The following is a 25,326-nucleotide window of genomic DNA, read 5'->3' as shown; positions in this document are numbered from 1 at the left end:
AGTCAGATCTTAGGTGTGAAGAGCTTGTTCAGATAGGCAGGTAGCTTGCCCAGAAAGTATTTCAGGGCAAGACAGGAAAAAAGTACTTTGCGTCTGGATTCAAGGGAATGCTAATCTAGTTCTTGGAGCATTTTGCAGTGATGTGTGTCATAATTACATTGTAGGACAAATTGGCATATTGAGTTGTAGGGGTGTCTAGTTTGCCAAGGTGAGTTTGGGGTGCTGTACTATGTCCTCATGGTCTATAATTGGCATTAGCATCTGTTGTGCAATGCACTTTATGATTGGTGGGCTTAGGGAGGACTTGTTCCTATAAAGTACCTCTACGCTGTAGTTTGACATCGGTAACCTACACCAGAGTATCAATGTGCAACCTAACTGTTAATTGGGAGTCAAGCCATAAGCCCAAATATTTAAAACTAGTGACAGGGGCTAGAATGTTGTTAGAGTTTTTTTCTGATCTGTAGCTCCGTCATAGGTAGCTTTAGAACTTTAGCCTTGGTCCCAAATACCATTCTTACAGTCGTACCAGTGTTCAAAATTCAGATTGAAGTACGTGTCCAAGGTCAGTGTGTCATCTGCATATACTGTATGTGCATTGAAGCTGCCTTACAAGCTGTAGATAGATCATTAATGAAGACTGAAAAGAGAAGGGGCCCCAGAACAGAAACGTGCGGGACCCCACAGGTGACATCCAGCGGGTTGGAGTTCGAGCCCAAGATACTGTAGACACATTTTGGGATCTACCGGATAGGTATGAGTGAAACCAGTTTAAAGCACGTGTCCCTATTTCAGAGCACTGAGTGGCTCAGTGAATAAAGTGTCGGCTCATAGATTGTAAGCTCTACGGGACAGGGACTGTGTCTGCAAAATGTCTCTGTAAAGCGCTACGTAAAACTAGCAATGCTGTACAAGAACAAACAATTATTATTATTAGAACATGATTGCTTAATTGGGAGTGAAATTTTTTTTCCATCACTTTGTTAAGTATTGGGAGAAGAGAGATGGGTTTGTAGTTGGAGACAATGTTTTTGTCCCCACTTTTGAAGACTGGGACAACTCTGGCAGTTTTCCATGTCTGTGGGATATGGCCTGAAGACAAACTAGAGTTGATTAGGGAGGTAAGCGGTATGGTAATGATTGCGGCACGTCGTAGAAACTTTGATTGCACTAGGTCAGGTTCACATTAGCTGTTTAGTTTTAATGATATGAGTGCCAGTGTAATCTCCTCCGCAGATACTGGGACAAATTGAAAATTGTAAGCACTGTTGGGAAGGGATGGGGCTATAGGGGTTCTGTATAGATTCACACTATTGCAGTTTAATGAATAGCCCCCTTAGAATGCATGTGTACTCAAGACAGGACAACCATTACTCCCTTTGATAATGCAGCAGGTACTGTACATTACTGGAAAACCAAATGCACAAAACTTTAAAGTACAAAACTTACATGTGCAGTCCCACCCCATACCTCGGCCTCCTCCCCTGGGTCCCATGGATGAGAAGTAGATGGTCGTCAGTGTTGAACTATGTTTCCGCTCAGAGGACCCCCTGGTTGCCGAGATGCAAACCGGAAAAAGTACAGTCAGTATGTCTACATATTTAAATCCCCCACGTCAGGCAGAAAAATAAGCCGCAACCGATGACGTCGCAACTTTCTATTGGCCCATGTAACATGGGAGATTTAAACTGCTTCCTCTGTCGGAAACGGTAACGATGTTACATTTACAGATATGTTTCTTGGCAACCAGGGGGTCCATAGGGCCTCAAAAAGCATGGTTCAGCGGTGGGGACCCTTTACTTCCCATTCGTGTAAAAGAAATAATTTTGCAATTTTTTTCTCCTGCGCCCCCCTGCCGGCTTTCCTCCTCTCTGTGCGTCCCCCCCCCTTATCTTGGTTCTGCGCGTCATGACGTCAGGTTGCCAATGGCGACGCGTCTCCAGAAGCCATCTGAACCAAGGTAAGTGAAGTTTACAGAGGCCTTCGCCGCTTCCCTGGCATTTAATTTAAGTGCCTTCAGAAAGTGCGCAGGGCCTCTGTGAACCCCGCGCCCCCCACAGATAATCTCGCACACCCCCCAGTTTGCGCACCCCTGAGATAGAGGATCAGGGAGAGGATGGAAGGGAGAAAAAAATTCTAGTCAGTATTAATATTAATGGGGCCATGAATTTTTTTTGCCCGGGGGCTTGCGAATGTCTAGCTACGCCACTGAAGAGAGATCAAGGAGGGAGATCCCTCATGGTTCATGGGCTCCTCTCAGACAAAAAAATTATGTTAGTGAATGTTTACGCGCCCAACGAGAGGCAAATTGATTCTTTAAGGGAAATATTGGAATCTATGTAGATGGAAGGGACCAGCTGCTGATCCTAGGAGGTGATTTCAATATGGTACCAGATCCAGATAACCACACAGAGCAAACACACTCTGCAATTACATACAATGTAGCAAAGAAATTCAGACTACTACTTAAAGAATTTGAATTGTGGGATGCCTGGCGTGGCTCACATAAAGGACAAAGGGATTACTTTTTACTGCCCCCACACGATTCGTACTCCAGAATCGATAATATATTCGTATCCCCGGGAATCTTGGAGGTGTTGGTCCATGCGGATATAGGGCCTATTACATGGTCAGACCACGCCTCGGTGGCGATCCTGTTTGATCCCCCATTTATCAGGACTCCATTGTTCCATTGGAGGATCAACGACCCCCTACTAAATCACTCAGAGATTAGTACTCAAATTTGAAATTCGCTAAAAAATTATTTCCATATTAACAATGGGTCTGTAGAGTCGACACCGACTCTATGGGAAGCCCATAAGGCCACGATCAGAGGTCAGCTCAATAGCATCACACATAAAGAGAATAAAAATAGAGAAACCAAAAAATGTTACCGAAAAAATTGTCAAATTAGAATATTCACATAAAAAACCCTGTCGAGGAAATTTCATAAAATTCTTAGCCAGGCTAGAGAAGAACTTAAGAGGTTGCAAATAGAAGACGTACAGAAGGCCCTTAAGTGGAATAAACAGGCCTATTATGATGAGGGAGACAAGGCAGACCATTTACTGGCAAATAAACTCAGAGCTATCAGGTCGAGAGCTTCAGTGCCCACTATTAGAATGAAGGGAGGAGAAGTGACTTACAACCCCTCTAGGATAGCTAATGAATTTGCTAAATTTTATATGGACCTCTATGACCTAGATAACTCAGCCCCAAATGCTGAAATCCTGGGACCTGACTCAGATTGAACATAATAACAATTAAGAATGGGGCTAGACAGGGGTGCCCCCTCTCCTTTTTGCCTTAACAATCGAACCACTCGAGGCCACAATCAAAACATCTCCAAATATACAAGGGATTAAAATAAAAGTGTGTTGCAAAATATCACTCTTTGCGGATGATATTACCCTGACAATATCCAACCTTTTGACATCCCTTCCGAATCTGCAATCCGCTCTCTGTGGATTTGGGGAGCTATCAGGGTGTAAAGTCAATGTAGGAAAATCGGAAGCACTAAATTTAACGCCAACGGAAATGGAGGTTGAGGTCCTTAAACGGCACTTTGACTACAAGTGGAAAAAGACCATTTAAAATATCTGGGGAAACCCCTTACTAGAGACTACAACTCACTATATAAATAGAACTATCCTGAGCTTTTCTCAAAGATAAAAAAAAGACCTACAAGCTTGGAACTCTCATTGTATTTTCTGGTTGGGGCGTATATATGCAGTTAAGATGAATATCCTCCCCAGACTTCTTTATTATTTTCAGACACTACCAGTGTCCGTCTCACAAATATAAAAGAAATTCAAAATTTAATTATGCAATTTATTTGGAAACATAAACAACCGAGAATAGCCAGGTCAATTATGTTGGAGTCTAAGCAAGGAGGGGATTTGGCAGTACCTAATATTTTAAAATACTATATAGCCTCTGATTTGAGACAATTGATGTACTGGTATTTCCCGAGAGGGACCTATGCTTGGGTGGACCTGGAGAGCTCACTCAAAAGCCCGATCAGCTTGCCTTCTTTGCTATGGTCAAGCTCCGGGGTTGGGATTGGGAGACAGTCTGAGCAGGTGGTAATCAGGTTTACCTTGAAAATCTGGCATCTGGCAAAATAGAAGTATAGGGTCATGCCAACCCCATCTAGATTTACGCAAATGTTCGGCAACCCAGGGTTTCTTCCGGGTTTCCAGGGCCAAGGTTTTGAAATCTGGAGACATAGAGGGATTCTAGAGACGGCAGATTTAATAGAAAAAGATAAATTGATGTAATTTGATGAAGTAATGAGGATATATGGCAGACCCCTAACTGAAATGTTCAAATACTGTATATGCAGATCAGACACTTTGTTCGTCAAGGTTTTTATGAGGAGGAATTCCCCAGATATTTACTTTTTAAAGATTTATGCAAAACAAAAAAAGTATCAAAAAGGTCTGATTTCGGCCTTTTACCAACTTTTAATCCGCCATTAGGATACCCCGGCCCATAAATATATGGATCAGTGGGCTCTGGACTTCCAGACTGAAATAATAAGAGAGGACTGGGAAGATATATGGGAGGATGCGGGTAAAACCTCTTTATGCACAGTGACAAAATAGAATATCTATAAAATTTTGTTACGCTGGTATTATACTCCTAAAAGGTTAAAGTAAATGTTTCCGGAGGCTACTGATAGATGTTGGAGAGGATGCGGACAGATAGGGGATCTAGCACATATTTGGTGGTTTTGTCCAGTAATGCAGACATACTGGAAGAAAGTTCTGAGGCTAATAGAAGATGTAACGGGGATTGAGATTCCGCTGGACCCAATTTTAATTATTCTAGCTAAGCCTATGGAAGGTGTGAACCATTATACAGTTAAATTGATTCTGCATATTTTAAAGGTGACTAGATGTGCTGTAGAAGCAGCATGGAAGAAGACACTTCCAACCTCCAGGAGAGAGGTCATTAGAAGGGTTAATGATGTCCAATTAATGGAGAGACTCGCCTCATTTTTTAATCGTACCACAAGGAAGTTTGATAGGGTCTGGGATCCCCGGGATGTTGGATAGGGGGACGCCCTCATTGGGAAAGAGGTTTCAGGAGTGAAGAGTGTTGGATATGCTGCTTTTATAAAATGTTGTATGCTACTGCAGCGGTGCGCAATCTGTGGGGCGCGACCCCCAGGGGGGGCGCGAGACTGCCGACGGGGGGCGCGGGGTTTACAGAGGCCCCGCGCGCTTCCCGAAGGCACTTAAATTAAGTGCCGGGGGAGCTGCAGGGCCTCTGTAAACCATACTTACCCGTGGCTCCGGCGGCTTCCTCCCGGCGTCGCCATGGCAACGCGGCGTCAAAATGACGCTGCGAGGTCATGTGACGTCACGTTGCTATGGCAACGTGACGTCATTACGCCGGAGCGCGGGTAAGTTGGGGTTGGGGGGGGGCGCGGGAGCGAGGGGACAGCCGTCAGGGGGGCGCAGGGAAAAAAGTTTGCGCCCCCCTGTGCTACTGTATGCAATGTGAAAGTTGATGATTATAAGAATTCTGTAACAAAATGGTTGTTTCCCCCCCTCCTTTTTTTTCTGTACCCCTTCCCATTTATATTTGAAAATCTTAATAAAAAATATAAGTTAAAAAAAAAAAAAATACACAATGACCTTGATTTGTATTCACTAGAAGCTAAAAAAAAAAAAGTGATATTTAAAAAAATAAAAATAAAAAAAAAAAGACAAACGTGACAGAATACAATGAATTGAAGGTGAGAATAACATTTATATAATAAAAAATAAAACTTATACCTGGTACATCTGTGAAAGTTTCTCCAAGGACAGATACATGAAAAGGCAGCTCTTTTTCTTGAAGTTTCAACAATATTTTAAAGAAGCTTTCTGGGTCTTTATCGTGTTCCCTAAAAAAAAAAAAAAATGAAAAACATGTTTACTAGGGAAATTCACAAGAGGGGGGAATTATATTTCATTTTACAGTTATATCATTTTTGGTTCTTAGAGCCTCAGGTTTCTCCTTTGCCCTCTAACATTGGATCCTCTGTTTAAGCCTGTAGAGATCTTCCTAACTGTTCTTTAGCTTGCAGCCAATGACTTCTGATCATTACCCAATCAAGGTTTTTACACAGTATTTGTCAAAGGTATAAGGGCTCACATCATCATTGCTGCTATTGCCAAGATAACATACAATAGACATAACACTTGTTTTCCGTATTAAAGGATGTTTTTCTCCAGGTAATGGCTGAAGTACACTGTTCTATTCAGATAGGAGCAGCTCGCCTACACTTGTCTCTCATTCTTGATTGCTTTTGGCTGTAGCTCAGAATTTTTCATATGTTAAAATAAAATACAAAAGCCATGTGCACAGTCATTTGTAGATGCATTTAGTTGAATAAAAAGCTATCAATCTGAAAGTTTAGTATGATTTAAGAATAAAGAATGCTCAAAATATGTATAGAATTATTCGAGATTCCTCCATACTTTTTAATTATTTTATTTTTTACACAAGTAGGACTTTATGTTAAGGGAGAAAACACCTTAAAGTAAAGGTGATTGTGACTTTGAGGGGGTACCCAAGCCATTAATAAAGGTATTTGGCCCGGCTGGGTGCCCCATATCCATATCGGGGAATTGTGATTGTCAGCTCTTCAACCCAATCATGGCATGTAACTGCATTTGTACTAAAGGTGTATGTGTATTTTTACTGTTCCAGGAGTGCCAAACAGCAGAGATGCGCAGGGCGTGAGCTTCAGGGGTCATTTTACGGTAAAATGTTATCAGGGTGTGTTTTGGTAGAAGGGGGACAGTGTTGCGGGTTACCCCGAAACATGTACTCAGGAATCCCCCCAGATTCCTGAAGACATGAGGAACACAGACCACAGGATGAAATCCTCCCTAGAAAGCAGTTTGCAGCTCACCGCCAAATCTCCCTGCTTCAGCACAGACTAAGAACAGTAAGACCGGGCAGGGAATTGAATTACATTCAAATGTCCCTGGGAGATGCCCAAGAACCCCAGAACCAAGGGGGGGGGGAGGGGTGGGTGGGTTCAGTGTATCTCCCGCCAGGTATAAGGTAGCGAGAATTATATGTTTGTTAAGTTATCATATGGCAGGGTTTCTCTGTATAAGTGGAAAAGAAAATGGTTTTAAAAGTCCCCAAGGTTTATATTGTTATTAAAGTAATGTTCAGAGGAAGTCATTCAGTATGGATAAAAATCCATTTGCATGGAAAACAGAGGGTCTACTCCGCCCTCTAAGCTTCAAAGGCAATCCAGGATATGGAGGTGTTAAACCCTTTGTTAGCAAGGAGGGGTAAAAGAAAGAGGAAAAAACTTCAATAAGCCATCTGGCCAGCTGTCACCCTGCCAAGCCTGAACAGCACCAGGTAAGAGGGGCAGGGTCTCATATGCTAAGCGGCAAAAGGGCAAAGTTCGCACATGCCCAGAGCAGAATGTGAACCCCCCTTTGCCAGGTTTGCAAAGTATTGGCAACTCTGTGATAGGGGGAAGGAAATATTCCCACGGAGAGATAGGCTGCACTAGTTATGTATAGGAATGTTAACCCTATAAGAACCCGTGCAGCCCATCAGGAATGAGAGTCATCATGCTGTAAGAGTCATCATGCTGTAAGAGTTTCATACCATCTAAGGATTCATGCAAGAAACATCTAAGTTTCAAGATTTTAAAGTTTCATCACAAAAGAAGTAGCTCTAGCGGAGTAAACAGCAGCGGCAAGTTGTGCTGCTAACCGAGGACTGTTTCAGGCTCTTTTTGCGAGCAACTCCCGCTCCTGGGAAATTGCTCCTAGAGACTTAGTTTTGGCAACATTTTGTTTTGGGAACATTTTATTTCGTTTGACCCAGTTCCAGTAAGTGTATTTTACGTTGTTATTGTAAATCAAGCTGTATATGTTCATTCTGTAAATAAATAACAATTTATTTTATCTCTTGCTTTGCTCAATCAAAGGATCCGGGTATTTTGGTGTTAAAAGTTCTGGTCTACCGTGACAGTGATGTAGTATATAAAGTTCATAATGAGCAAGGTCATACAATTCTAGACTCAAAAGCAACTTCTATAAAACCATGGAAGATAACCCACTACGCTAATGCTTCTTTGGATGCCAGCACCTGTTGTGCTCTAGTCAAAACCATAGGTTCGTAGCCATGGTGCCGCAGACTGTGCGTCTGCATGCTGAGCGAACAGATTGCTTTAAGTCAGTGTTTGCGTCCATGCGGCCACGCATTGCGCAAGAAATCAGTTCAAACTGATTTCTTGGCGCAACAGGCCGGTCACGTGAGCGGTTCGCCCCATGAGGGCGAACCAGCTCCGCCACGCCCCCCACGGCACCTCGACAATGGCCAGGAAAAGCAACCACTTACCTCACAGCCTCCGCATGGACGAAGGCACCATGGCCCAGGCCAAAGTCATACAGAGTTATCTACAATATCACTCCTACTGGCCATTAACTAGGGTCCAAGGGCAGCAAAGGCAGATATCCCCAAAACTTGGAACATCATGTACAAAAGTAACAGTGTGCATCGAGCTTCTAAGAACATTATTTGAAGTATACCCTTTAAAGCTCCGGATCCTCAAAAGAGTCCTACGCTGTAGCACATCTCTGCTCTCATTCATATAAATGGGAGTAAAGGTGTGCTAATGCTCAGCACCCTTTTGTGGATCTGGGCCTATGTGCATAAGTAATGAGGATCTTTTAAACAGCTGCGAATGGATCTCACATTTATTGTCCTTTTTTTTACGAAGATAATTTTTGCAACATACCTTTCTAATTTGTAACAGTTTAACATGTATATGTGCCTTTTTCACCCACCATAACTTAAAAAAGTGTGTATATATATATATATATATATATATATATATATATATATATATATATATATAGCACCATTAATGTACATAGTGCTTCACAGCAGTAATACACGTGACAATCATATAAATAACAAATAAAACAAATAACACATAATGGGAAGAAGTGCAAGTGCTTCAGGCATAAAAGTAATAGTTAGGAACAGGGGTCCCTCCCCTGAAGAGCTTATAATCTAATCGATTATATATATATATATATATATATATATATATATATATATATATATATATATATATATATATATATACATATATATATACACACACATACACATATATACACACATATGTCCATGGCACTCATCATGAGTTAATGTAAAATAAATACATAGCTTCCAGCTGGGTGCATCACCAGGATCACCATCCAGCCCGGGATAATACAGCAAAGAAAAATCCACAGCACTCACAAAAGGTGATGTATCAACAGATATAAATGTATTTAATCTAACAAGTACAAAAACTAAAATATGGGCGACATTTGAGACCAAACGGTCCTTTCTCATGCTTTTGATACATCACCTTTGTGAGTGTTGCGGATTTTTCTTTGCTATATAACTATATAATATATGTAACAATTTCAAAGTTCTTTCAGTAAACATAAGTAGCCGTGCTAGTCCAGTTGCAATAATACGTCCGTATCAGGCAATATCTTTGTTAGCACACACAGCCCCTGCATGCTCCGAACCGGAACCCACCCCATTACATATGTGTGTGTCAAAAGGAGTGCTACTTGTGACCTCATGTGTATAACAAAAGACAAAAAGCCCCAGTGCTACATCCAATATGACATATTATATAGTTAAATACTTATCTGTTGATCTTTTCAGAAGCAAAGGTCATATAGATCAATCCTTTGGCCAAACTATTTTAAGCCTAGAACCACTTCACAGTATGGCCCATCTGTAGGACCTAACACTACCTATGTTAGTCCAAATAAAAAAAGGTATCGCCTAATACTGAAGAAAGCTCTTTAATAAATGCTAAGTAATAACACTGTTTTATTCTTTTGATGAAATGCATGGCATGTGCAATTGCCTCTTAGAGGCTAAGTTAATGAAGTATATCACAAGCAGCAAGGAAGGGCTAAATTAAATACATTTTCTTTTAAGAGAAGATGAGAATACAATAGCAGCTACTAATTAAATTTAAAAACAACCGACGTCTCCTATGGTCAAGAGAATATTTAAAAAAAAAAAGATAAAAATTAAATGTGGTAAAAGTTTATAGATGCAAAGTTGTGGTGCCCATTTTGTGCGTTATCATGTTTGCTTTTCTGCACATTTAAACATTTTCCGATTATGAAGTCAGAATAATAATGCATGAGGTCACATAGTATCGTGTGTCCAAACGTTTTTGTGTGTGTTTATTTAAACGCTTACCAAAATAAACAAGTTTGCGGACTAATTAAAAGGAAGTGGAAGTTATAACAGTGTCCACAAACAGCAGTCCTTCATTTAATTTCAGCTATGAATGTTTTAAAACATGGGCTTCATCGTTTGGTGAAATGTTACCGTTTGGTTTTGATGATCCCTGTTTCGCTTGAGCATGTGGCACACTATAATACATACTGTATTTATATATTTTAATGAAACCAATAAAGGACCACACTCAGATCTAGTGAACATGTAGAGACTCTTCCTTCTTTGTGTACAGTATGTAGCAAGTATACATTTTCTCCTTCAGAAATGTACCTTCCGCTTGTAATAAAACTAAAAGCATCTCTTCTTCTGAACAAACATCTCTCTTTTGTAGGCTGGGTGGACTCATTGGTTAAATAATATGTGCATGATGGACACGGAACACACACTGTCTGACACAAGAATGCTGCTATCCACGGATAAAATAAGGAAGTGAAAGATCTCCCAATAGGCCATTGATATGCCCTGGGATAGATTATCAGTGTGCAGATATTACAGTAGTTCACTGTAGGATAGAAGCAGGTGCGACTAAGGTAAGTGAACAATATTATGGTGTTGGTTTGAATACGCCATTTTAAATGCCCTTTGCATTTAATATAAATATTTCATAGTCAAACAAACATTGAAAACCAGTTTGCATCAAGTACATTGTTTTAAAAGTTAGATAAAAGTTCTTCCAAGTTTTAGTTGCTGAAGGTCAAGTGATGTAAATACACAATAAAGAAGCACCTCTAAATATCTCACTCTGCTGGGCTTATATTGCACTCCTTAGGTGAGGTATTAGCCAAGCTTATTTATTTTCATTTCCACGGCTTTATTTGCTCATTCCCTTGTGATAAAGCTGATTTCCATGATGCTTCCCTTCTTAATTTTAATACCCTTTTTACTCATCATATAGACACAAGCATTCTCCATGAAATAATGAAACCATTTCAAAGAGAAGTGAACATAACAAGTAGAAAAAGTAAACTCGCTTCCTTTTTTAATTAACGGATACACAACCCTGTACACACACACACACACACACACACACACACACACACACAAACACACACACATATATATATATTTTTAATGGAAAGTAAGGTTAATTAACATAAAAAGCTCACTAGTTGAGATGCTGAATTTTCGCATTTTAGCCATGCTGCAGTAAGTGCCTTGATTTCCCACTAATGACCTAGTTCTCCTAATGAGTAACATTAACCCCTGGCTGTAGCTGTCCAGGACTTAATTGTCAACTAAAGCTGAAATAAGACTTTCCCGGTGTGCAGGTACAGTATGTGGTATATTAGCTCATGTCGCTGATAAATAAATCTGTTGCTAGGGCAACAGGAACATCAGATCTATCACCTGTTTTTTATCCGTTTCAGAGAAAACGGATTTTCACACCAAGCTTTATCAGAGAGGGGCGCCATTAAAAACATACAGTACAACCATTGTTCGATGCTACCATTTCTCATTTGTAGTGTCTTTGTGCTACGTACACAAAATGTATTTCCTTGACACTTTGTTCAGGTATTATTGAAACAACCAGTGGTCTTTCCTTTGCTCAGAACACCGTTGGGTCCATGTGGATGGCCATATTTACGTATGACAGATTTGTTTGAAATCCGACAAGACAATAATACCCTAATGCAGTGGTGCTCAAATCCAGTTCCCCCCAACAGGTCAGGTTTTCAGGATATCCCTGTTTCAGCACAGGTGGCTCAATCTTCGACTGAAGCTGGGATATCCTGAAAACCTGACCTATTCGGGGGTCTTGAGGACTGGAGTGGAGCGCCCCTTCCCTAATAACATTATTTCAGAGATAACAAGCATAAAGTTACAGTCACAGTAACGCACCAGAATAGTAGCTTGTCGAGGGCCCAAGACAAGTAGACTCGCTGATACTTGCAAAGAACAACAAAAGTGCAGTACAGCGTAAGGGTTAAGTAACAGAGGCTTCGCAAAGGAGCGCACTAATGCAAGGACTTACATGGACTCTGTATGTGATGTTTAAAATATTATAATTGACAGGTGCTCATAGTGTCTGTATGAAAACCTGCAAGTATATTGTAATATGTCCCCTGCCCTCTTTTTTTGTACCCCATAAAACATTGTGAAAATAACCTGTTAAAATGTTTTATACTGTATATATATATAGATATTATTATAAAAGCATAAGACAAGAACCAAACAATGTTTATGATGCAGATTGCCTAATTCACCCATACACAAAAAAGTAAACACGCTAGGCTTCTGCTTTGTACCTACAGTACGCAATACCTCATTTTGTTTAGCAAATAACCAAGGCCAGTCGAAAATGGAGCCCAGGCTGCTGCTTGGCAGTTGTTCGGCCAGCAGAGTTGGAAAAATAATAGCTTCCATCAATCCCGACACCTATTACTTATTATATACCCAAGATAAAAACAAACTGTGGCCTGGAGAGTTGTACAACAGGCTTGTAACATATATTTTGGATGACAGCACCCATTTCTACTTATACTTACCATGAATTCATAATTGATTTAATTAATATCTTATAAGAAAAGAAGGGAATGTTGTTTAGTGAGGCATGCATACTTCATTAGCTTTCTCCATCTCAAAGACAAAAGATCCTTTTTTGAATATGCTTTCATTTCACTTTGGAAAAAAGTGCAAGTGTTTTGAAGTTTACTGAAAACATGATGCCTTTAACATGTGTCCTTAGAGAGCTTTTGTAGTATTCACTAAAGAAAATCTCATTTGTTCTCAGAGAACCGCACATTACATTTCCAGATGAATTATTAAATCCATTTGCATATTGATAAAAAATAGTGACAAACTACTGTATATATATATATATATATATATATATATATATATATATATATTGGTGTCCAAAATATCAAAACGCATGGGCAGACCATGTATGGGAAACAAACCAATCATTTATTGTTCCTGAACTTCTCCCGCGGGGTTGGGGGGGATGAGGTGGGGGGGGGGGGGGATGCAAAGTTTCCTTGTACAGTATATAACAGAGAGAAAATGATGTCCCCACCACAAATGTGACCCATAACCAGTCCATACCCCTACTGTGTTTATAATTCAAATCGCAAATGGTTTCATTTGTCCTTGTTTATCCTCGCTAGTGAGGCTAAAAATAGTTTAGCTCATGTCAACAAGCAAAAATAATAATAAATAAACATGGAGAAAAACGGTACATTATAATATAAATGATATACTATCGTAGGATTTTCTCTCCGATTAGAAGCTTCTCCCATGAACAAAGCAACTAGCAGTGAAGGTTTGTGAGCAGCCTTAAAGGAAGTCAAAATGAAGCACTGGGGAGACTTAGGCTGAGTCCACGCTGCCGCTGAGCTTGCTCATGCTTGGAGAGCGGTGACGTCACCAGCTCTCCAAGCATGAGCGATCAGTGTCCTGCAACATTTTTAGAGCAGGAGTGGGGGGGGGGGGGTGTGTGGCTATTACAGGAGGGGGCGTGTCATTGGCTGGATAGGGGCTGTCTGTGTCTCTGTATTCTCTCTGTCTCTCTACCCCCTTCCCTCCCCTCTCTCCCGACCCCCCCCTCTCTCATCTCTCTCCCCCCCATTGCTCTCTCCCCATTGCTCTCTCTCCCCCCATTGAGCTTTCTCTCTCCCGCCCCCCACGCGCTCGCTCTCTCCCGCCCCCGCGCTCTCTCTCCCGCCCCCGCGCTCTCTCCCACCCCCACGTGCTCTCTCTCTTGCCCCCCCCGCACTCTCGCCCCCCTGCGCTCTCTCGCCCCCCCTGCGCTCACCTCCCCGCTCCCCCACCTGCGCTCCCCCCTCCGCGCTCCCCTCACTGCTACCCCCCTGCGCTGGATCAGTAGTCACCTGTGCTGAAGCAGGGATACCCTGAAAACGAGGGTCTTGGGGACTAGAGTTGAGAACCTCTGCATTAAAGCAGCAATACGATATGTCCCTCCCACCCTTTTTTCCCCCTTCTTATTTTAATGAGTAAAGCATGTGACAATGTATAATGACACATTCTTACCTAAGCTGGCAATCAATTGGTGCTCCTTTTATAAATCTGTATAAATCATGATTGTGTGCCTAACATATTTGCCTTCTTTCAGTTTCAATGAATCCTGGTCAGTGTAACTCAGAAGATACAATGTATCCTGATATTACTAAGGTAACATTATCTACTTTTACAGTTTACAGCTTGAACTGTTGGGAACATTGGCAACAATTTATCACAAACAGGAAAGTGTTGCAAAAATCTTGCACGGCTCTGGAGGTGGCTAAAACCTGCTATAAAAATCAAAGGATGCTTTAAAACTCATAAAAGTTGGCAAATAGTTGAATTTAAAAACAATAATAATAATAAAAAAAACAGTCCCTACTATCTAATACTACAGAACTGATTAAAAAAAAAACATAAGATTTCAAATTTTGAGACTTTAATGTGTCAAATGCTAAAATATGTCAAGATGTCCTACAGCGATTCTCTGCGATATTCACATTTACAATTGAAGACACACCAAGCGCAAGCTGGAGAGACAGCCCATGCATTGAATCAGCCGCCCGTGTGAAGGGGACAGGGCTATCGCGACATTTCACCCACGGCAGCTCGTCGCGGGTTGCAATTACATTGGCTACATGTGTACACACTCACATATCCATCTCTATATGCATCATGACACATTGCTTTGGCCATAATTCTTTTACATCAGCAAAGCCTTTCTATAACCATCCGCACAAAACACTAAAGACATGGTGAAAAAGAGAAAACAAATGACTCTGCTAAGATACCGTCTGTTATTTATTGGCCGTTAGCAGAGGTTGCAAACCATAATCTTTGACAGGCACAGATTCAGAAAGAGAACGAGGAGTGCGGGTTCTATTTAAGGGCATGTTCTCAAGCAAAGACATTTCAACACAAAATGAAATCAAAATTAAATTATTGTCACAGAAAATGCCACAATTGTGAATAATTTGGAGTTTGTAGGAAATACAGAACTATTTCCACTTGAACGAAAGGCCACCCCTACACTGAAAGCTGTTAATAATCTCCCTGCTTAGCTACAATACAACAAACTGCAACTTATTTCTAGTGCTGCTGCTATAATGCTGCAATACTGTAGAGTATGACAGAAATGCACAAAGAGTAGGGTCGTGTTCTTTTCACACACAAAAAAAATGGCTAAGCAGCAATATTAATTAAAATGTATGCAAGAAAATGAGAGCACAGAGCTGCTGTGTGTGATCACAATTCGATATAACATATATATATATATATATATATATATATATATATATATATATATATATATTGTAAGTAGTACATCTATTTGAAGGAGTGATCCTTCTAGTGTTAAAATTGGAGCCATGGGCTCTGACCCAACAGCATAATAATCAGGTCAGTAGTTTAATACAAGCTGCTTTGGCCATGTACAATGCAAACTTCTAGAGGTTAATTAGTGTCTGGCAGCGTTTTCCTTTTCATTTTTACCAGGGGCATCATACATATTGACTGGTAAATTCCATTATACCGGTATAATCAGGCCTATAAGTAAATGTGTGACAAGAACAGGGGATATTTTATGAATGCTGAAGAAGAATCTTTATTTTCTAATTTATATTCACCAATTAAAAATAAACTGTATTTTTATGAGCAAATTTACATAAATCAGTTGACAAAGCATCCTAACACTAAAGGGCAGGAGTTCAATTCTTTATATTTGCATAGACTCCCCTGAAGAAAATATAAGCATTCCGGATTTTCATTGAAGAGCCTTGCTGTGTTAGAACTCTAATGGGCTTAGAACAGTGAATTTTAAAGAAACTGATTGCTACCCCTGTAGCTAGTAAATGTCTTGCTAGACCCAGTGGCATTTGAAAAAAAAAAAAAAAAGAGTGTTTTATCATAAAATTATCCCAGCAGAGTCCATTCTGCAAGATAACATCATCATCATCACCACCACCACCATCATCATCAGTACTCTATACAGGACCCAACAGCTCTGGCACAATATTGCCAGTCATTTATCTGTTGTCAGCACAGGTTACACACTGTAATCCTTGACTGCCTTGGAATTAGAATGTCTTTGATGTCCCCACAAGAGTTTTTTGCCCGAAGGCTTTACCAATGCTCGGCAGCTCAATGTTTATTCCTCGTAATCTTCCTCTCATCTCCAGGCTAGCAGTGACAGATGGTTATGGGCACACAATAGTATTAAGAGTTTGATATTTTTTTTTTTTAATGCTGTGCTCTCTGTACAACAAATAGCTATCAGACGCGGGCCAGAGAGCTGACATGGTTCACTTAGGTAATGGCAAACAAACAGCTCGGGTTGATGCTTTCTGTCATTTTTCCTGCTAACCCTGCTTGTTTTCATTGTATACTCTCAAAGGTAAACTATATTAACCTTATAGACTGTTATTAAAAAGATATATCTGTATGAGCATAAAGTGCTCGGCTTTCCTCTTCTCTTCCTCTTTTGATTATGAAAGTAATACTGCTGACATATTGAACAAATATCGAATGTCAACATAAATTTTTACTGTGTGATAATATTCTCCTTTATTTAGCTGTGTGTCAACCAGGAAACCATGGATGATGCATCGCAGTAAATAACCCAAACAAAATTAGTTCTCTTGTCAGCTTCTACCTTGTATATCCCCAGGCATCAGTAAAATTGACTGCACGCTAGATTTTCAAAATTAGCCCTAATGTTAGTTGTGTGTCTGGCAACCTCGAAGTTTCCAATGTTCTACTATATTACCCGTAAGGATGAATGTGTTACTTTCAGATTTTGGCATTTGCTCTTGCTGATGCAGCTTTTTTTTCCCCCTTCTTCAAATTAAAAATAATTTAGCTTTAACAATAATGATGTGCACAAACACAATGCTGCCTTTCTTTGAGCGACTAACTTAAGGCGATAAAACTAAATTACTACAAAAAAAAAAAAATTATATAGGCAGCGGGAACAGGAAATTATTCCATTTAATATTGTTAATTTTATTAAATTAGATTTGTCTTGTTTCATGCAAATTATTAATGAGGGATATGATAAAAAAATAGTTGATTTAAAAAAAAAAAAAGAAAACAGGCATTTCATTTGAATCTGTAATACCTTGGTTCTTTATCAGCATATAGGAGATCCTCTTAAACATAGGATAATGGATTAGAGGCAATAAATGTAACATTCCAGAACATCAACCAGTAATCTGGAGACTTTTTTTATTGGAAAGATGCTAATCTCACATGGGCCGCACTCAATTTTCCAATAATCCACGAGAACACACGAGGGCATTTTGGAGTTAGCAGTAAAACATGATTAAAAAAGAAAAATGTATCTCCCTGAGAAAGGCTAGGCTGGAAGTGTGAAGTTGATTAAACAAATCCAAAGACTGATTCCACATCAACTTCCAATCCCTACATTTTACGTTCAGATATTTAGAGTCAAAGATGTAAATCCCTTTAGGTACCAGATGCTGCAGATCATCTGGGGGAGCTTCTGGAGTTTATGTGCTGGAAGTCAAATCCTCTGTAAAGGCGATTTGCCCTGTCGGTGTGGTGTACTTATTACTTCACCTGCAAACAGTTGCTCTCAGACAATTTGACCTACTGATCAGCCCAGCATCTCTGCAATAAACAGTCTATAATCTGTGGATGAAAGGAACTCTAATCAGGCCACATGCAGATTAAACAAACGGCGAGGAATAAAAACTAGATTAAAATGTTCGTGCCCAATACCGGAAGATTACCAGGACATTTTACCTCTTTAAATCCTAATTTATTTCAGAGGCAAGCTGAAGTTTGTAAGTGTATGTCTGCAGCGATTATGTGGCATGTTACATTTCAGAGGAGATTAGATGAACAGGTATTGTGTTCTGGACTCTTCAGGGTACACAACCAGTCCTCAAGTAAAACGGGTAATCAATTTCAGTGTGATAAAGATGCTGCTTCTAGAGACAAAAGAATATGTAGCACTAGGTGCCACTCTACTGAAAAACAAATACAACAGATTACAGATGTGGTAATTCTATACATTGAAAGGCCATCAAATATGACGCAATCAAGATGAAGTGTTCACCTTTTTTGCTGCACTTGTATCAGCTACGGCCTGGGTACCGTCACCCCAGGGGCCCCTGTGCTGTATTCGGAAAACCATGATAATTTTGCTACTCTTCCAGGGGTTTACATCAATCCCAGAAGTGGCACATGGTTGCTGCCGCACATTTGGCACGGTCAATGTTAAGGTATTCGTGAAAATATTCATGCAAATGGATATATGTTGTAAATATACATATATATATATATATATATATATATATATATATATATATATATATGCAAATATAACTGTATGCTCATCTGCATGTCTTAGGCAGGTCTGCAACCCCGCCTTTCCCCATTATCACCCAGCATACAGCACTTCTACTGCAGCAAGGGATTCTGGGAAATGACATGCAAATGAGCACCCCTTGCTGCAGTGGAAGTGCTGTATGCTGGGTGATAATGGGGAAAGGCGGGGTTGCAGACCTGCCTAAGACATGCAGATGAGCATACAGTTATATTTGCATATTTGCTTTCCTGTGGAGGGTTTTTGTCACTTTTTTTACTCACCATAACTTAACTCAGTATTATGGTTTAGCCTATCCCATAGCCTCTCTTGCATTCCCAGTAAAATCAACCCCACACTGATGAGACCCATCAAGGTCGAAACAGCTGTCTGTGGGTGGTTTTCTGGGTATGCACCTTAACCCTGGCTGTGCTCAAAGCTGTGACCATGCAGCAAGCTTAAGCCTATAGGGAACCATGTTAAAAATGGTTATTGAGGCAAAAAGTGACACTGTGTGCTCATTTGTATGTCATTTCCCAGAATCCCTTGCTGCAGTGGAAGTGCTGTATGCTGGGTGATAATGGGGAAAGGCGGGGTTGCAGACCTGCCTAAGACATGCAGATGAGCATACAGTTATATTTGCATATTTGCTTTCCTGTGGAGGGTTTTTGTCACTTTTTTTACTCACCATAACTTAACTCAGTATTATGTTTTATATATATATATATATATATATATATATATATATAAAAAATGTGATGTGTGCCGAGTACACACATACAAAGTGAAACTTCTTTGTATTTTATTACTCGCAAGTGTTTCATTCATGCAAAATGATAAAAATTAAAATATAATGTATGTGAAAAAATGCAAAGCAGTGTCACTTAATGTGTGTGTGTGTGTGTGTGTGTATATATATAGATATATATCTATATATATATCTATAGATATATATATATAGATATATATATATATATATAGCCAGGTCCCCTCTGGCTCCCCAGACATTCGGTTCTCTCTCTCTTACCAGCGACAGCGTGAGGGCAGTTACAGGGGTGATCGCGTCACCGGGGGCTCCCGGCGACATCAGCTACAGGGCGCCACCATCTTGTGTGCGTTCGCACATGCGCGGAAGCTCGCGCACGCGCAGTATAGCCCCAGATGAGATACGGCAGCCATTACAGGGAGTGAGAAGAGGCTCTCCATAGTCAGGGACATCCCCCAGTTCGAACATGCGCAGTTAGCAGCGGCGGCGGCCATTACACAGCGCGCACGAGGCCCCAATGTTACAGAGAGCCACCAAGGACTACAATTCCCAGCAGCCTCTGGGGAGTGCACTTTCACCCTGGCAGCCAGACAGCCAATAAGGCTGACAGATTCTCATGCTGCAAAGTTGCAACAATGTTGTGTGAAGACAGGGATTGTCAGTTAGGAGCTGGGACACAGAGAGGGGAGGGTGTGTTTGTGCAGGGAGGAAAGTAGCCTCATGCACTAGGCCAGAAGTCTCCCCTTAGGCACCAGCTAGGCCCTACTCACCTCAGCTTGTGGTTACTACAGGGACTCCCCTTAGACTAGGGACAGGGTCCTGTAGAACCTAGACAAGTGAGGGTCCAGCCAGGAAACGTGACTATCCTGGCAATTGCTGTGAAGGTATAACATCCTCTGCGTTAGCAAGGATAAGAGACATTATAAAGGTGGATCACTCCATGCGGGAGCCACCCACCGTTGAGGTGGAGGCATCTTGGATCATCTCCTGGAGCAAGGGATTCCAAGTAAAGGTCATCTGCGCACCCAGTAGCAGGAGCACCGGGCAGGTATTATCCAAGTCACCAAGTGCACCACCTATACACTTCATCTTAGTGTGCAGCGCTGTCCCACACGTGGGTGGGGTTATGGGACTCTTGGGACTTTGGGTACAAGGACTTTGGGAATACTGTGTGGGGTTAAGGCCCTGTGAGGTGTGTGGATAGTTGTGCTTAGTAGTGTTACAGGGTGACACTGAAGTTACGTACGGTTGATGTCATATTGTTGATGCAGGTGTATTGTGTTTTATCTGCCCATATAGTAAACCTATGTTATATATACCTTGGTGTATGTGGTTCATATATGTGGGTCCTGTGTAGGGGGCATTCTACACTCCTAGAATCCTGCACAGGTGGAGGCGCTGTAATTAGAAGATCGTTCCAGAGGATTCACCCAGGCTCTCACTAGCAGAGGCTCAGACCTCCTGTGAGCCTGACAGGTATACTGCACCACACCTGGTAACATATAGGTTCCCCTTACATACGCCATATATGCGATTGGGTGGTGGAATACCCGTTACATATATATATATATATATATATATATATACACATATACATGGTTTTAAATAAATATATATATATATTGTGGGTTTAATGTGAATTACGTGAATGTGCTCACAAGCAATATTTTTATTTCCTATATGCTATACAGTGGAGGTTTTTTTGTCACCTTTTTCACCCACCATAAGTTATCTAATGTATATGTATGTATAGATAGATAGGTGTATATATATATATATATATATATATATATATATATATACATACATACACACACTCTCACACACACAATGTGTGTATATACTGTCTGGTTGTGTGTGTGTGGTTTTCCTGTGCATACTGGCACTGGACTATTCAGCGCATGCGCACCTGACCTGCTTCTTAGGCATATATAAAGTTTCACTGCTGATTTTGCGCATGCGCAGAATGCCAATCTTTAAGATGCATGCGCACTATCCAAGGCTGATGGGTATGCATAGTAGTGCAGGGGGAGCGCGTGTATGACGCGCGCACACTTCCGAAATAACTACAACTTCCAGGATAGCAGAGGAAAGCGAGAGTCTGATGATTATGCAGGGTGAGCGCGTGCATGCTCCCGAGATGCCTGACACTTCCAGTCTCGCTATGTAGAGAAGAGTTAGAGCCAGAGGTGTGATGTGATATGGGGGAGTGCGTGCACTCACAGACAGAGCTGCAGAGAACTTATACCCCCCTTCTGCACATGTGCTGTATGCTACTTCCGTTTCATAGAGACACAAACTCGATTCATTTTACCCTATGAGATTTTTCAATGAGCCAACGTCAGCTAAGAAGTTTACCTTCAAAAAGTTTACAAAACGTACCATCTGTGAGGCCAAACAATATGCAATGGCCTTTGCTGATCTCCGATTACACCCAGTGTAGTTGATGGGTTACAAATCACATGGCGCGCGTCTTCATCATAAGTATTTCCTCTCACTGATGATTTAAGATCATGTAGATCCTCTGATGGTGGGACTGCTTTTTCTGGCACATTTTGTTCCATGTGTTGTTCACCAAGACAGGAATCCATAGATTTAGCAGCAGTCCTGCTCTGTGATTGGAAAGGCAATCCCGTGCATGGAGTGGAGTCACAATCTGACTTGTAATCAGTCATCTTCTGCAAAAGGCGTTTATGATCTGGCATAAACCTGCAAAGAAGAGTATGTGTTTTATATAGACATAATTGCCACTAATAATTCATAATTCAACAGCATAATGCATTGCTATTTTTGGGAGAGGGAGGAGGGGGTTGGGGGTGGGCGGGTGGAGGCTGTGTTGATCTGTATAAAAAAAGTGTTAATTCTGCTGCACACCAAAATATCAGATAAAGAAATTATACTGTTACCGGTGCTCCTTTAGTCCTAGGGAAGACGTGTATTTCGTCCAGAGTATCCAATGTAAACAGATGGACAAGGGCACACGGATTTGAATGAATTTTTTTTTTTTATTGTGCCATAAACAACAACGTTTCGGCCCGCTGGCCTTTCTCAAGTAAAGTGGCTTCTTGCCAACGATGGCACAATAAATTCTCTTTTTCATTCAAATCCGTGGGCCCTTGTCCATCTATTTACATCGATCTTTATAAAGATTCACATTGAGACTGTAACAACAAGTAGACATGTAACATAGGTTGATGAGGTTTTATTAATATGTCTGAGAATGCTTGGATGTGAAGTACTGACACACAGTGTGTGCATTACAGACGTGACTGACTATATATTAGGAGTCTGGTTAAAGAGATGCATGCATGGTAGATGTGCCACTTCAGTTTCTACAGTACAGTGAGCAGAGGGACGGGGTAGAGGCAACTATTAGATGCAAATACTGGATTTGCAAATATTATACTGTGACTATTTTAGATTTAGATTATAATTATCAACATTTACACCCGCTTTGTTATTGAGCAAGTAAGAAAACCCCCACTATTCCGAGATACATAAAAAAAAAATGTTTTAACCAATATGTCTTAAAAACGAAAAACTGCTCTGGGTATGTACTATTTATTTATAAAATGTTTTACCAGGAAGTAATACATTGAGAGATACCTCTCGTTGTCAAGTATGTCCTGGACACAGAGTTATGGTGACAAATACATGGTTACATTAAGTGAACAGGGTTATACATTATGAATAAAGACATTGCATGAACAGTTTAACATATTTTATCTGTTAGGCGTATTACACAGTTACAGACCAGAGTAAAATGTGACACAGGTTTAGTTTTAATCAGAAGTGGCCAAACCTGTGGCCCTTCAGTGCTTCATGTGGCACTTCATTGCTTCATGTGGGGCCTCTACCTAAAATGCTATTACAGCGTAGGCCAAGGGTTGGCAACCTGCCTTCTAGCACAGTTCAGGGGCCCGGCCGGCCCTCATTATTGTGAGATGCATTTTATTTACGTATATTTTATTAATTTCCCTAATTTTGATTAAAGTAAGTTTGTCGTATGTTAATGCTTATATATACCTATTAAGAATAGATACGATATTACCAGATTGAAGTCCAGCAATAAGGAGACAGCACACCAGGGGTATATTCAAGGTAGTATGTATTGTAGAAAAATACAGGCACCTCAGCCAACGTTTCGGTCTGCAGAGAGAGACCTTCCTCAGGGCTGTGCTCTGCAGAGCGAAACGTTGGCTGAGGTGCCTGTATTTTTCTACAATACATACTACCTTAAATATACCCCTGGTGTGCTGTCTCCTTATTGCTGGACTTCAATCTGGTAATATCTTATCTATTTGATTATCTATGGGACTAGCATCTGGATACCTTGTGACATGTGAGTGCTGGTTGCTGCAATTATCTACCTATTAAGAATATATATACAGTGTTCGACAAACCTATACATTTGCACGCCCCGGGCGAGTGGATTTAACATCGTGGCGAGCTCCTATTGGCCCAAGCAGCACACGTGTGGTACTAGGTGGCGAGTAGATTTTTTTGTTCGGCGAGTAGATTTTTTGGTGATTTGTCAACCACTGTGTGTGTATATATATATATATATATATATATATATATATATATATATATATATATATATATATATATATATATATATATATATATATATATATATATATATATATATATATATATATATATATAAAAAGTAGAATTTACCAGATTGTAGTCCGGAAAAAACGAGACAGCACACAGTCTTAGTAGTTCCAATGCAGTTGTAATCAAAGTAACATGGTGCCATGTTACTTTGATTACAACTGCATTGGAACTACTAAGACTGTGTGCTGTCTCGTTTTTTCCGGACTCCAATCTGGTAAATTCTACTTTTTACATGTGCATATGGGGCAAGCATCAGCATCTTACTTATGTTTACAGTGTGCCAACTGAGATGATTTTTTCTTTTATATATATATATATTATTTTTTTTTATTGTAGCCCTTTCACAATGACACTGATAAGTTCTGGCTCCAACTTCTAGTCAGGTTGGCCACCCCTGTACTGTGTGATTAGGGTGAGAAACTCAAAGTAATGACAACTCGCACAACGTTTTTTGGACTGGCTGTGTTGGAGAGAAGCATTAAAGGGCAAGAGATAGACAATACTGCACCATGATTACCATTTGATTTGAAACATTGGATAGAGGGAACTGCCCAGTGTCGACCTTCTTCTCAGAACCTGTTAAAGCTGCAGTTCATGCATGTGTGTTTTTAAAAAAAAATCAGTTCTGCAGTAAGAAAAATACTTTTAGTATTTTTGTTTTAAAAAAAAACAACTCTGAAAGACCAATTTTCTTGTATTCTATTTCCTATAGCAACGATTTACATTCCCCATATTTAAAGATGTCGCCAAACTTTGCCAATCAATAGACGGAGAACGAATTGACCGGCAGCTATGCAGTTTTTTAGGTAAGTAGAGATTGCACAACTGAAACTATTGAAATAAAATAAAAAAAAAAAAAAAAAAAAAAAAACGGGAGCCTGAACTGCAGCTTTAAATGCCATTTAGTTTCCAACAACCGTAACATGTGTCTATTGTTTTCCTTGTACAGCTCTGTACATTGTAAGGGTTTCCATGGATCGTGACTACTTATAATACTCAACTAATTCTCAAAAAGTCTCAATAACCTTTCCTTTATTAGTGTTCAACTGAAATGCCAGAGTTTTTTCTTCTTCATTCCATTGCATTTTGCGTTTTTCTTTTCTCCCTCTCTAGCACAATGTCTTTCTGTATCCTCTACTTCTAGCAATTCAGTTGTCGTTCCTTCCTACCCAGGAGAACACTGCATGTTCTGGAACTGGAGCGGAAAGAAAAATTCTAAATAAAAAATGTATGGTTTGGGGTGATGCCATTATTACCATCCATGTGGCTGGGAGGGTTTAAAAATATGGTGTGATCATCGCTCGTCGTGTTTTTTTGGAGTAATTACCAGTAAATAGAAAATACATCGCACTGT

At 40.3% G+C, this 25,326-nt stretch overlaps 1 protein-coding gene across 13 annotated transcripts in view; it reads right to left on the bottom strand.

Moving 5' to 3' along the window:
- Nucleotides 1–25,326, bottom strand: part of QTMAN (queuosine-tRNA mannosyltransferase) — a 286,265-nt gene that overhangs the window by 40,628 nt on the left and 220,311 nt on the right. For 11 of the 13 annotated variants that reach the window (XM_075609453.1, XM_075609450.1, XM_075609448.1 and 8 more), the window contains 2 exons: nucleotides 21,732–22,058; nucleotides 5,787–5,896 (listed from right to left, as the gene is read on the bottom strand). In XM_075609453.1, the coding sequence (XP_075465568.1) occupies nucleotides 5,787–5,896; nucleotides 21,732–22,058 (437 nt within the window). Of the gene's footprint in view, nucleotides 1–5,786; nucleotides 5,897–17,416; nucleotides 17,905–21,731; nucleotides 22,059–25,326 lie in introns of those variants that run through there. The other 2 variants (XM_075609461.1, XM_075609455.1) reach the window with 2 other exon arrangements.

The sequence above is a fragment of the Ascaphus truei genome, chromosome 7, assembly GCF_040206685.1.
Source record: "Ascaphus truei isolate aAscTru1 chromosome 7, aAscTru1.hap1, whole genome shotgun sequence".
NCBI classification, from domain to species: Eukaryota; Metazoa; Chordata; class Amphibia; order Anura; family Ascaphidae; genus Ascaphus; species Ascaphus truei.
This window is presented reverse-complemented; position numbering and strand designations above follow the sequence as displayed.